Source organism: Tupaia chinensis, unplaced genomic scaffold (genome assembly GCF_000334495.1).
Source record: "Tupaia chinensis unplaced genomic scaffold, TupChi_1.0 Scaffold000605_1, whole genome shotgun sequence".
Taxonomy (NCBI): Eukaryota; Metazoa; Chordata; class Mammalia; order Scandentia; family Tupaiidae; genus Tupaia; species Tupaia belangeri.
The window spans coordinates 726,203-740,414 of NW_006160123.1; the positions used below are offsets into that span (position 1 = coordinate 726,203).

A 14,212-nucleotide genomic window follows, 5' to 3' on the forward strand; every position below is an offset into this window, starting at 1 on the left:
TAGGGAAAGTTCTGTTTGCGTATATACCAGTTCAAAGCTCAGCAGCATGGCTTTCAGTCTTTCAATCTCTTCCCTGAGTTCTCTGATGAGCTTTACGTTGGCATCCTGAAACACAGAGAACTCAGTTACTACTGACTGATATCAGGTCCCAGTCAGTTAAATGCAATTAGCTTCGAAGAAGTGGATTACTCCTGTGGGGTGACTAGTTCTAGAGCAGTGGTTCTAAAACTGTGGTCCAGCAGTATCGACTTCACCCAAGAACTTGTTAGGAATGCAAATCCTGGCACCATCACACTGACCCACTCCAGAGCTACTAACTCTGCAGCTCATGAGGACTGGGGTCCAGTAGTGTGTTAACAAACCTTCCCGGTGATTCTGATACAAAACTAAAGACAGAATCGAGGCCGTAGAGCAGGAGGTCAGACAGGTAACACAAATGTGAGGACATGTGTAAGCAGTAGGTGCTAATCTTCCTGTGTTGAGATTAAACTTGACACCTGCCCAATTGCATTGCCTTTCAAAATAGTCCACAGATATGCTACTTATATCTGACCACCCGTTATGATTTCTGCTCTAGAGCTTTTCAATGAAATTTAAAAAGAGATAAGGAACATTTAGAATATTCTCATTATTCAGCTTTCATAAGCAATGAATTCCTTATACTCCCCTTTAAATCCAAAACACAGAAGACACTGGAATTTCCATAGGAAAACAATCCCCCGATAACACAGGCATATATCAACATTGATTCAAAATAAAAGAAGTAACCACAGTAAATGACCTTTCTTAGAGTGACAATGCTGTACTAATTTAAGAGAAAACTAAAATAAATTACTCATGAAAGTTACTGACTGAAGTCAGTAGAGATATCAAAGAAAGTTATGACAATGAAAGACAGAAATTCATCCCCTCACCATTTGGAATATGGGAAGCTGGGGTGAATGCAAAGCAAAACACATCAATGAAAGAAAAAAGAACTTTATGTAAACTATACTAGACCAGGACTTCCAATGAAGGTCTCACCTCATTTACCCGCGGCTTGTTGATGATGTTTTTGGCATTGGATGCATATCTCAGTGTGCTCATGGTCTCGCTGTAGCTAGTGTGTGCAGGAGACACAGCTGCGGTAGAAGGGGAAAGGTGAAAACAACATGCCAAGCTCTTCCAACCCAAACTTCAACCACATGCCTTGCAGCTATTGCCTTTGCAGTATATGAGACCCCTTGATGAACTGAGGAACCCAGTTGTCAGGGTCCATTTCTGGGCAGAGCACCAGTGCCAGCATGGAAGTGGCCCCAGCATTCCACTTACTAGCAACCATGATGGTTTTGGAGTTGCCTCCAAGACTGTCCTTCAGTAGCCAGGTCAACACCGAGTCCCGGTATGGGATGTAAGACTGCCTCTGGGAAGGTCCCCCTCCACTGCTGGTCCCCAAAGGAGAGCTAGGAATCCTGCTGTCACCACCACTGCTGGCTGCACTACTGAGGCTCTGGCAGGTGCTAAACACTTGGGAGTTCTGGGCTTAATCGATGGAAAATAAAAATAGAAGAAAGAAGGAATTATGAAGTAAATACACTAAAACAAAACAATTGGGAATTCAGACTAAGCATCATTCTTCCTAATCCCTTTTTGCATATGATAGAATACTTTAAGTTTGAGCCCTGAATTAGACTTTGGACTTATGGTTTGGAGTGTTTGAGTAACACAATTTTTCAGTCTCTTTCCTCTTTTGACATAATAGCGCAGGATGAAGGTCACACTGTGTTCTAACACCACAGGCAAACGTCAACTTTTCATATCTCAAAGCAGAAGGTAACCAAATAAAAAAGTATCAAATATTGCTCTTCCTGCTATCTTTCTGTGCCGCCATAATGGTGCACATGAATGTCCTGGCTGATGCCCTGAAGAGCATCAATAATGCCAAAAAGAGAGGCAAACACCAGGTTCTTATTAGGCCATGCTCCAAAGTCATTGTCCGGTTTCTAACTGTGATGATGAACCATGGTTATATTGGTGAATTTGAAATCATCAATGACCACAGAGCTGAAAAAATTGTTGTGAACCTCACTGGCAGGTTAAACAAGTGTGGAATGATCAGCCCCAGATTTGATGTGCAACTCAAAGATGTAGAGAAACGGCAGAATAATCTGTTCCCATCCCGTTAGTCTGGTTTCATTGCACTGACCACCTCAGCTCGCATCATGGACCATGAAGTAGCAAGATGGAAACATACAGGAGGGAAAGTCCTGGGATTCTTTTTCTAGGGAGGTAACACACACATACAAATAAAATGCCTCATTAGAAAAGAACTAAATAAATAAAGGAACGAGCATCCATTCCATTTTGACAAAATGAAAATAATATGAGCTATTTTCCAAAGTCTCCCTCCCACTCCAACCATCCAGTCTATTAGCAAAATACCTAAGGTGGAGATGACAATTCCCAGAGTCACAAGGGACTTGTTGATATTGGCTCCTTCTGTAATTCGGTCCTTACAGTAACTGGGATCTGCTCTTTCACTAAAACACAGTCAATGAAAACAAAAAGAAAAGCAAACAGGACACTGTTCTTACAATGTTGTTGAAAGACATTGTCCATTATGTTACACATCATGTTGTAAAAAACCCACATATAAATTTCATTTAGAACTGAGTTCAAGAACAAAAGTTACCATATTATAATGAGCTGGCTTTCTGCTTCTCAGGCAATAAAAATTAAATCATTACATTTTCATTTTTACTTTGGCTAACAGACTTTAAGCTATATATAGTGGTCATTTATAGTAATAATACTAGCATAGCTTTTTGGTATAGTTACTTCCTTTCACTGTTTATCGTTTTAAATTCGGATATTAATGCTTTACGGTATCTATGTCAAGAGTCAACTGTCTCAAATTCTTTTCTTTTTTTAAAATTGCCAGAGAGTGCATGTGCTTGCTATAGAAAGACTGAGAGACAGAGAACAAGAGAGGGAGAGAAAGCACATTTCTGGGTGAGGAGGAGCATGATAATACCACAATCCCTTCTCTTTCTCCATCTTGTTGAGATTTGGGGCACATACACATACGTGCACCTGGCATATTTTTCAATCTGCTAAGGCTATATTCAGCCATGTGGGATCTGGCTCCCTCAACATGGCTATTGGGCCAACCCTTATTTATTTATTTTTTAAGTAAATGAGAAATATTAAAAATTCACATGTCCTATTAGCTGAGTTTCTTCAGCTAGCACTTAGTTCTTAGGAAATGCAGTAGCATATAAGTAATGCAGCAGTTTCAAATAAGAAAATCTGCTTTATTTCATCTTATACTTTCTTTTAACCACATTATCTCAAGACTTTCTTCTTTCTAGATATAGATATGACTACAATTTAGGCTTCTTTCAAATTCTTTTTTTTTAAATTTATTCACATTCATTCACTGTACATCATTACAGTATACAAAATGAGATATTTCCATCCAGAATACACTGTATATTGACTCAATCAAGGATATTACCATATGCATATTGTAACAAATAATTTTCCATTTCTTATTTTTTATACATTGTACTTCCTTTTTTTCTCCCCCTTGATTCCCTACCTCTCACCCTCTGCCATTTCAAACACTCCTCCCACGCTGTCTCTGGTATCTATAGTTGCTTTAAACGGCTGCCTTTACCACCAGGCTATGAAGCTGACTTGAGCAGTGGCTTCCAATCTTGGCTACGCATTGGAATCAACAGGATGACTTTAAAAAAATAGCTGATGCCAGCACTTCTCCCAACTCTGTTAACAATCTGATTTATTTGATCTGAGGAGTAGGCTTTGGGAATTTTAAAAGGTCCTCAGGAGATTTTAACCACTGATGGTGGCAAACCATCAACTAAGATTGCAAACCACTGATGTACAGGAACTTTTCAGCTCCTGGAAAACTGTACTTTCTTAACTAAATTCAAGTACTTTGGGGTTTTTTTTGTAATTTTTGCAGATAACTGGTGTGAAAAAGATTGGAACAAGCTTGTCACCTATAACATGGGCAAGAAAAAGACTACTTTCAAGGGACTAACTCCTCTTAGGCTTGAAATCCTAATTACCTGCCTGCTAGGTCCACAAGGTTGATCTTGCTAGCAATCTCAGAGGGCAGGTTGTTCTCCAGAATTGCCTAAGGAAGAAAAAACATTTGAAGCCTATCACATGTGCAATGATTTATATTTCCCCTCTTAGACACCCTTCTAGCCAATGTGATACCTTGAATTTTTGTCCAGCTCACTCAAGATATCTGTATTTTAACGTGCTCTGAACCAGATGAGCTCATAGTATCTGATAGATATAATCAGTAAGGCCCGAGTCATTACATCATTAAAAACACCAGAGGACTTAAGAGTAAACAGGGCAAATCCCATCAAGTCCACTGAATACAGTTTTCAGGGGCACCAGAAATTTTAGCACAACTTCCTAGGCAAGTGCTCAACTTCCCTCTGGGGGCTCTGACTCTCAGAAGAGAGCCATGGTTGGTATGCGGCCCCTGGTGTGGTTTGTCTCTCTTGCTAACCTGAGTCACATCATGATTACTTGAGAGGACAGGAACTCTACCTCTACGTGTTCTATTCAGGGTCCCTCAGCCCTGAGAGCAAAATTACTTTTCCCTCCCCACCCCAATTCAATGTGAACTTAAAATACACACACACACACACACACACACACACACACAATTTTAATATTATGCATTATGCATACATTACCAAAATACAGTTTTAGAACATTTCCAATGACTCCCAAATTCCTGCAAGTGTGTTTGGGATCATTCTCTGTTCCAATTCCCCACTTCAGGCAACTACTCATCAACTTTCTATGAATTTGCCTATTTTTATATTTCATATAAATGGAATCATACAGTGTCAGCTTCTTTCACAGTGCATAATTATTTTGTGATTCATCTATGTTGAGGTGTGATTTAATAGTTCATTCATTTTGGGGGGCCACCCCAATGGTGGTTAAGGATGTCAGATCCCATACAGATGACTGAGTGGCTTGAATACCCATCCTGGTAGCTTGAAAAATACACTGGGAACGTGTTTGTGCATGTCCAAAATCCTGAAAAGATGGTAACGTAAAGGAGAAGGGACTGTGGTGTGACCATGCACCATCAAGGGGTGTGTGCTCTTTTTCACTCTCTAGTGAGTGCACACACCCTCCGTCCAAAACAAAAGTTCATTTTTACTGCTGAATAGTATTCCATTGTATGAATACACCACAGTTATCCACTCACCTATGATGGACACTTGTGTGTTTCTAGTTCTGAGCAATTACAAACCAAACTTCCATGAATTTTTCTGTACAAGTCTTTGTATGGACATATAAATCTTTTCTCTTGGGTAAATATCAATAAAATTTGGAATGGAATGGCTGAATCATATGGTAGAAATATGTTTAGCATTTTAAAAAACTGCTAAATTTTCCCATTTTACATTCCCATCAGTAGTGTAGTGAATGAGAATTCCAGTTACAGATTTTGCTCATATTTAATATGATTCTTTTTCATTTTAGCCATGTTACTGATGGGTAGAAGTATCTCACTAGGTTTTAATTTGCATTTCTCTAGTGACTAATGATGTTGAGTGTGTTTTCAAGTGCTTAAGTACCATTTGTATATTTTCTTTTTCTTTATCTTTTTTTCAGTCTATCCATTTCTTCCAGAACACAGAAGACAGAGATGGGAAGAGAAGAGACAGGTACCCACTCCCATGCCACAGCCCACTCCTGACCCCAGCCAGCCAGCATACAAACACGCTCCTGATGTATACAGGGTGACTCCAGGACACAAATGTGGACCTTCCCATGTGGCACTGTGTTACCTCTTCACTACCTACGTATTTTATTAGTGAAGTGTTAGTTTAAAATTCTTGCCCACTGTTTTGAGTTGTTCTTATTCACTTCAGAGAGTTCTTTATATATTCAAGATGCAATTCCTTATCAGATACATGTTTTGCAAATAAGTTCTCCCTAACTCTGGCTTTTCTTTATATTTTAACAGTGCATTTCAAAGAGAAACTTTAAATTTTCAACCAATTCCAAATTCCCATTTGTCCTTTTATTTAAATTATGGTTTTAGTTTCATATCTAAGAAATCTTTGTCAGGCCTAGCCATGGTAGCACATGCTAGATGCTATTGCTCAATAGGCTAAGGCCTCCTGGGAGGCCTGGGTTCAGTTTATAGCTCATTCTGAAAATAGCTTGGTGTGATGGAGTATGCTTGTAGTTCCAGCTACTCAGGAGGCTGAGAAGGAAGACTGTAACACAGTGAGACCAAGTCTAAAATACCAATATTAGCTTAGTAAGCCCCAATAAAAACTTGGGAGAGAATAATTAATCTAATACTAGCCCTTATCATTAACACATCACTAGCAGCAATTCTCGTAATTCACTGCATTCTGACTACCACACCTTAATGTCTACATAGAAAAATACAGCCCCTACAAATGTGGATTTGACCCAATAGGCTCAGCATGCCTCCCTTTCTCAGTAAAATTTTTCCTAGTTGCCATCACCTTCTTTTTATCTTAATTTTATTTATTCATTTTAATTTGACCAGAGAGAGACACACACAGAGAGAGAGAGAGAGAGAGAGAGTGAGAAAACAAGCCACCAGGTCTGGGACTCGAACCACGGTCAACCACATGGGAGTGTCCAGTGCTTTAACCACCATGCCACTTGCTGGTCCCATCACCTTCTTATTATTTGACCTGGAAATTGCCCTTTTACGTCCACTACCCTGAGCCATCCAATCAAACCACCTTATAACTATACTTACAATAGCACCCCTCCTATTTTCCATTCTTGCCCAAGGACTAGCATATGAATGAACCCAAAAGGGATTGGAATGAGTTGAATATAGTGATTAGTTTAATAAAAACAAATGATTTCAACTCATTAGACTATGGTCTGTCATACTCACTAGCATGCCTTCCATCTACATTAATATTATTCTGGCCTTTGCCACATCCCTACTAGGTCTACTACTATTCCGATCACACTTAATGTCTACCCTCCTATGTTTAGAAGGTATAATACTATCACTATTTGTATTACCCGCACTATTCGTATTAAATAATCGCCTCATTCTAACAGCCATGCTACCCATCAACCTCTTAGTCTTCGCCACTTGTGAAGCAGCTATAAGACTAGCCTATTAGTTATAGTATCAAATACCTATGGCCTAGATTATGTACAAAACCTCAGTTCACTACAATGCTAAAAATCATCTTTCCAATAGCTATACTTATCCCACTAACATGATTATCTAAAAATAATATAATCTGAATTAACACAATGCTACACAGTCTCTTAATCAGTCTAGTAAGTCTGTTTTTTACTTTACCAAACAGCAGACAACAGCCTTAATTTCTCCCTTACTTTCTTCTCTGATTCACTATCAACCCTGCTTCTAATTTTAACCACTTGACTTCTCCTGCTAATAATTATAGCAAGTCAACATCATCTAAATAATCAATTACATGAAAAAACTATACATTAATATACTTATTCTACTACAATTTTTCCTTACCATAACATTTACAGCCACAGAACTAATCTTATTCTATATTCTATTTGAAGCTACACTTACCCCACTCTCATCATCATCACACACTGAGGAAATCAAACTGAACAACTTAACACAGGAACCTACTTCCTTTTTTATACCCTCGTAGGACCACTACCCCTTCTAGTAGACATAATCCATATAAAAAACACAATAGGAACATTTAACTTCCCACTAATCACCCTAGTACATAAACCTCTCCCAATCTCCTGATCCAATGAATTACTATGACTAGCATGTATAATAGCCTTTATAGTAAAAACACCATTATATGGTCTCCACCTATGACTTCCTAAAGCCCACATAGAGGCTCTAATTGCTAGTTCAATAGTCCTAGCAGCTGTACTACTAAAACTCAAGAGGACATGGTAAAATACGCATCTCAATCACCCTAGATCCACTAATAGAATTCATAGCCTACCCCTTCCTAATATTATCTCTGTGAGGAATAACCATGACAAGCTCTATCTGTCTACATAAAACAGACCTAAAATCTCTAATTGCTTACTCCTCAGTTAGTCATATGGCCCTAGTAACATAGCTATCATGATCCAGACACCATGAAGTGTCATAGGAGCAATGTGAGGCCAGGATTCAAACCACGCTGGCTATGTGGGACCCAACTCCCCATGCACAGCACTTAATCACTGCACTATGGGGCTAGTCCAATGCTGTACTCTCTTAATTACTTTAGTTTTATGAAGTATACGGTTTATCTTTCATCATAGTAGGAGTGAATCTTCTACTTTTTCATTTTAATGATTATTTTTATTTTAATCTTGATTTTCATTTTAAATACCTATACTGTTCGCATAGATATGAAAATGTTTTGAAATGTTAACAGTAAAATATAAGTAAAGATGTTCTGATTAATCTTTACAAAATGCTTCCACTCTTTCTTAAAGTATAGCTTAACAGATTGAAGGTCTTCCTCATACTAGGTCATATCAGAAGATCTGTGAATGAAAGAGTAGGAGAAAGGGAAAAAGATAAGAAGGAAGAAAAAAGTACTCAAAAGATGGGCCGGCAGGTGGTATGGTGGATAGAGGCACTGGATTCCCACATGGCAGACCGCAGTTCACTTCCTGGACTTGGCAGCTTGCTTTCTCGCTTTCCCTTTCTCTCTCTCTGGTCAAATTAAAAACAATAATAATAAATGAAACTAACTAAATAAACCTAAAAAAAAAAAAAGTACTCAAAAGAGACAGGAGGGGCTGGCAAGTGGCATGGTGGTTAAGGGTGCTAGATTCCCACATGGCCGACTATGGTTTAATTCCCGGACCTGGTGGCTTACTTTCTCACTCCCCTCCCCTCGCTCTCTCTCACTCTGTCTCTCTCTGGTCAAATTAAAATAAATAAGTAAATAAATAATAAAGTTCAATAAAATAATAATAAAATAATTATTTAAATTAAAAAAAAACAAACAAGATAAGGAGAGGAAGAAATCTCACCAAACATAAGGAGTAACCAACCTGTGTATAGTGGATAGTGAAGATGGCATGGGATCTGCTGCTGGCCTCATGAACATGGGTGGCTGCTGTGATTCTGTGTATATAAGAGCAGGCGTTAGGACAAGGATTGCTTATGCATGGTGGATCCCTGAGGATCCAGGGGGAACACAAAAATATTAGTACTGAAGTTCATTAATGAGAATCACAAAACACCCACATTTAGTCCAGGGAAACTAGAAAAATGGTCCAAAGAGGGCAGAACTCTAGGTGCTGATATCTGAGAATAAAAGGGAGTAGAGTTTCAAAACAAGTCACATTAGAACATTTTTTTAAAGGCAATAGGAGCAAAAGTCAGAGTGAAAAGACTAATACTAGGGCACTGTCAACCTGGAAGGATGTCCCAAGAAAGACCCATTTATATAGAGCAAATAGAGAGAGAGAACTTGCTGGAGAAAGAGTCAAACACAGTGAAGCTAAGCTGTGATTAAACACAGAATATGAATCTTAGTGTCACAAAGGCTCCTGAAATTATTACATCAATATCATGTTTTAGCCAGATGGAATTCATTTCTCCCTTAGAAATCCATCCCACTGTTAACCCTTAAAGTCTGGAAAGTCTTCTCTTTATCTGAAAGTCCTGCCTCAGTTTAAGACCATCTCTTTAACATCTGTTCTGACCAAAGCTGAAGAACTGAAGAAATGGGTTAAAATCTAGATGCTGGTCTCATGATTCAAGGAGAAACAGAAAAAAGTTAAGGCTAACACTTAAAGATCACAGAGCTTAGGGTATCCTGATGACCAGAAGTGAGAACTTCCAGGAAAGTGCCATGAAACCCCAGGAGCAGAATGTTCAATTTAAAATTTTTCCTTTATGTTCAGTCACATTGGACCTGCTATTAACAGAGCAAATAGAAGACTCTAAACATCACTTTTTTCCCAGGCATTTATTAATAACATTCAAGGTATTTCACAGTAACTGAAATTTGAAATGTTACCACAATTTACAACAGTTTTTAAGAGTCTACAGCACTTAGAGTGAATTCGAAACAGTCTTTTGGGGGTAAACATACAAGTATGTAAAACTGGACTAAAAATGGTTTCCTGAAACATTTTACATGATATCCCTCCCTATCTCTATCAAGTCTGAGGAGAAGACAACACAAGTAAGAACTTTTTCTTTGCCTTTTGGCCAGAACCTCCATCTTCCAGTAATTAACCAAAATGATGAACACAAAGGGAAAAAGGAGAGGCACCCGATATATGTTCTCTGGGCCTTTTAGAAAACATGGAGTGGTTCCTTTGGCAACATATATGCAAATCTACAAGAAAGGTGATATTGTAGACATCAAGGGAATGAATACTATTCAAAAAGGAATGTCCCACAAATGTTACCATGGCAAAACTGGAAGAGTCTACAATGTTACCCAGCATGCTGTTGGCACTGTTGCGAACAAACAAGTTAAGGGCAAGATTCTTGCCAAGAGAATTAATGTGTGTACTGAGCATATTAAGCATTCTAAGAGCAGAGATAGCTTCCTAAAACATGTGAAGGAAAATGACCAGAAAAAGAAGGAAGCCAAAGAGAACGTTACCTGGGTTCAACTAAAGCGCCAGCCTGCTCCACCCAGAGAAGCACACTCTGTGAGAACCAATGGAAAGGAGCCTGAGCTACTGGAACCTATTCCCTATGAATTCATGGCATGATGGGTGCTAAAAATAAATCAATCTATGGTTTAGTTTATTTGCCTTAATAACTATAAAAATGTTTGCCTTAATTGGGTAGAATTGTGTTCCCTCCCCAAAGATAATTTTTATTGGGCTCTAATTCATTTTGTAATATCTTTATTCAAATTTAGTATTTTTTTTTACCTGAAAGATGTTAGGTAGTTTATGTAACGAATAAAACCCTGCTGGTTAAAAAAAATAAAAAAGAATTTTTTCTTTGATCAAAATAGCAGAAGCTGTATTTTTAGACTAAGTAGAGAGAGAGTAACCATATGGGCTTATGGTATATTATTCTGTCCAGGACAAACTCCAATTCATTCCTAGTGAGAAGAGCACTAAATCTCAGTTACTGCCCTTTTACCCTGTGTCCATCACTTTTCTGAGAAGGGCCCTCCCAGTTGTGAGTATGCGGAGCTGCATACAGACAATTCTAAGTGTCATCATACACTCCAAAGGGGAAGAGAACACAGAACAGGAGAACAAGGCTGAAAGGATGACAGGAAAAACAAACTGGTTACCTGTTTGCTATTCCCTCCTCCAGGAGCTGCACTACTTGCTTATAGTTGGTAACTACATGTTGAGATAAACCTGTCAGGTTTGCAAAAGGGGAAAAAAAGAAATGAAATAGTTAATAAAGTTGAACCTTTTCCTATAAGTCTTTAACTTTATCATTCATACTTCATATCATTTGATACGATATGGGAGAACTTGACTAAATTCATTCAGATAATAAATCTACAAATATTTATTGGAAGCCTATTGTCGGGTACTGTGATCAGCTCTAAGAACACAGGACACTGCCCAGACAGAGATTATGGTGAAGAATTCAAGTAGTGGCTATCTAACAATGACAGTAATTCCTAACAACTCTGTTGCATATGTTATAAGAAATGTTCCTATACATCACCTCATTTGAACCTTACAAAATTCGTGAGGAAGGCAGGTGGTACTTCTCCCACAAGGTGGCAGATTCAATTTGAATATAAAATATCCAGTATACACTTCCCTAGTTTACCAATCATGAGAAAAATGAGAAGCTATACTGTACAAGAAAATACAGCCAAGCGCCACAGGAACAGGAGAGATAATAAATGCCAAGGAGGAGGCTGGCAGGTGGTGTGGTTAAGGGCACTGGACTCCCACATAGCCAACCATGGTTAGAGTCCTGGACCTGGCGGCTTGCTTTCTAACTCTCCCTCTCTCCCTCTCTCTTTCTCTGGCAAAACTCGTATGAACTCAATCAATAAATAAAATAATTCTTAAAAAAAAAAAAATAGGGTCCAGCAGGTGGAGTGCTGGTTAAGGCTCTGGAATTCCCACATGGGCTACCTCAGTTTGAGTCTCAGACCTGGCGGCTTGCTTTCTAACTCTCCCTCTCTCACTCTCTCTTTCTCTGGCAAAACTCGTATGAACTCCATCAATAAATAAAATAATTCTTAAAAAAAAAAAAATGCCAAGGAGATTAGAGAAATGGTCAGGGTTGGCCCATATGGGAAAATTCTGGGTTAACATACAGAGATTTCCCAAGTATGCCAGGGATATCTTATGGCATCAAGATCTTGCTAGGGGTACCTTCTCTCAGGTACAAAGATAACAACAACAACAACAACAAACCTTAAAAAGTCAGAATCCATGGGTAGTTTTTTCATAATATGCATTTTCTCTGACCTTTTTGAAGGTTTCACATATAGATAAAATCATATTGAGCATGTTCTCTGAATTCGGTTCTATTAAAATAGGTATCAATAGCAAAAACAGAATTAGACAATGTTCAAATGTGTGAAAACAAAGAAACACATTTCTACATAAGCCCATGGCTTAAAATAAGAAATCAGAATAGAAATTATATATATTGTGTCACTGGAAAAGTCACAACACATTTTTGCATAGAAAAACAGAAAAATACATCATGATTTCCGACAACCCAATATTTTAAACTGAAAATTGACGAAAATGCTATATATTAAAACAGGTACAATATAGCTAAACCCATGCTTACAGAGAACTGTACAGCTGTAAACACATTAGAAAAGAGAAAGAATGAACCCAGTCCCATGGCCTTGTGATTAAGAGAGTCAGATTTGCCACGGCCGACCATATCTTTGTGTATTGGACCCAGTGGCTTGAGAAACAGATCAGGTGCATGTGCATGTGTACCCAAAATCCTAAAGGAGGGAGAAATAGAGAAGGGGCTGTGGGGGTGGGAGTGCTCTCTCATTTTCCTTCTCTTTTTCTCCAGCAAGTACACATATCCTATAGCAAATTTTCAAAGAAAAAAAAAACTAGTAATCATTTATATTAAAAATTCTTAGCACCCTTTTCTTTTCCCTTTCCTGAACAATTTAGTCCTAAAGTTTCTATATGGAGTAAGGTAGGCAACCATGTCAGGGTGAGGGGACCTGTCGTGACCCGGAGCAGGGTGAGACAGCGAGGAGAGCTTCCAGGCAAGGGTGGCCTGGTATGGCAGAGACAGAGCTTGAGCAAAGCAAAGAGGATTTCCACGAAGGGGGAAGGCCTGGCACAGGAATGGAGTGAGGAGGATGATCACATGTGTACAGCCTGGCACAGTCAGGGCCTGAAGAAACCACACACAAATGAGGGCAGCCCAGCGCAAGGTATCAAAGCTCAGGCAGGGTAAGAAAGTCTTCCATGTGTGGGGAGGGCTGCCATGGGAAGTCAGAGACCTAGTGAGGTGAGAAGGGCATCCATACAGGGGATGGTTTGGGATGCTTTCTCTCCTTCTACCTTTCCATAGGGTGAAGAGAGCTACCATATTAAGGTGGGGAGGTGACCCAGCAAACGGATACAGAGCCAAGGGGGGTAAGGAAGGCAGCACAGCACAGCCTAGCGAGCAGCACCTCCTGTCGTGGAACCTGACATACAGTACCAAAGCAGTCAGGAAAGGTGGCCACCCACACAAGGACAGCAACAGCAATGCGGACTAAGGACACAGAGCAGGCAGATCCAATGAGTATTTCTGCTGTCAGAAAAGGGGATTACAAATAGAAAAAAGGAGAAATCCAGAAGGAACTCTGTCATGTTAGATTGGAATTGGATGTACTGGTAAGAACAATTATTACCTAGCTCTGTCTTGTCAGAAGACCAGGAGTTACAACATCTCTAAAGAAATGGCCATGCTGGGAGTTAAAGAGGGCTCCAAAGGTGGGAAGTGAAGTCAGTGCCTCAGTTGCTGGTCAGTGTGTGTGTGGTGCCTCATTCTTTCATCACGTACACACACAGAAGAAATACTGCAGTGAATGAAGATTACTCTGCATTTTAGCACTGCTTTTTCTACTGTAGTTGGCTTTTGAATGAGGATGACAATGGAAGAGATGAAAAATGAAGCTGAGACCACTTCCATGGTTTCTATGCCCCTCTATGCAGTCATGTATCCTGTGTTTAATGAGCTAGAACGAGTAAATCTGTCTGCAGCTCAGACGCTGAGAGCCGCATTTAT

General features: G+C 39.2%; 1 protein-coding gene and 1 pseudogene across 1 annotated transcript in view; one reads left to right on the forward strand and one right to left on the reverse strand.

Moving 5' to 3' along the window:
- Positions 1-14,212, reverse strand: part of STARD9 (StAR related lipid transfer domain containing 9) — a 119,158-nt gene that overhangs the window by 40,485 nt on the left and 64,461 nt on the right. Inside the window, exons 8-14 of the mRNA XM_027775789.1 lie at positions 11,274-11,343; positions 9,052-9,124; positions 4,074-4,141; positions 2,422-2,519; positions 1,312-1,521; positions 1,024-1,121; positions 28-105 (exon numbers count right to left, since the gene is read on the reverse strand). Coding sequence (XP_027631590.1) covers positions 28-105; positions 1,024-1,121; positions 1,312-1,521; positions 2,422-2,519; positions 4,074-4,141; positions 9,052-9,124; positions 11,274-11,343 — 695 coding nt within the window. The remainder of the gene's footprint in view (positions 1-27; positions 106-1,023; positions 1,122-1,311; positions 1,522-2,421; positions 2,520-4,073; positions 4,142-9,051; positions 9,125-11,273; positions 11,344-14,212) is intronic.
- Positions 1,869-2,264, forward strand: LOC106736006 (40S ribosomal protein S15a pseudogene; annotated as a pseudogene).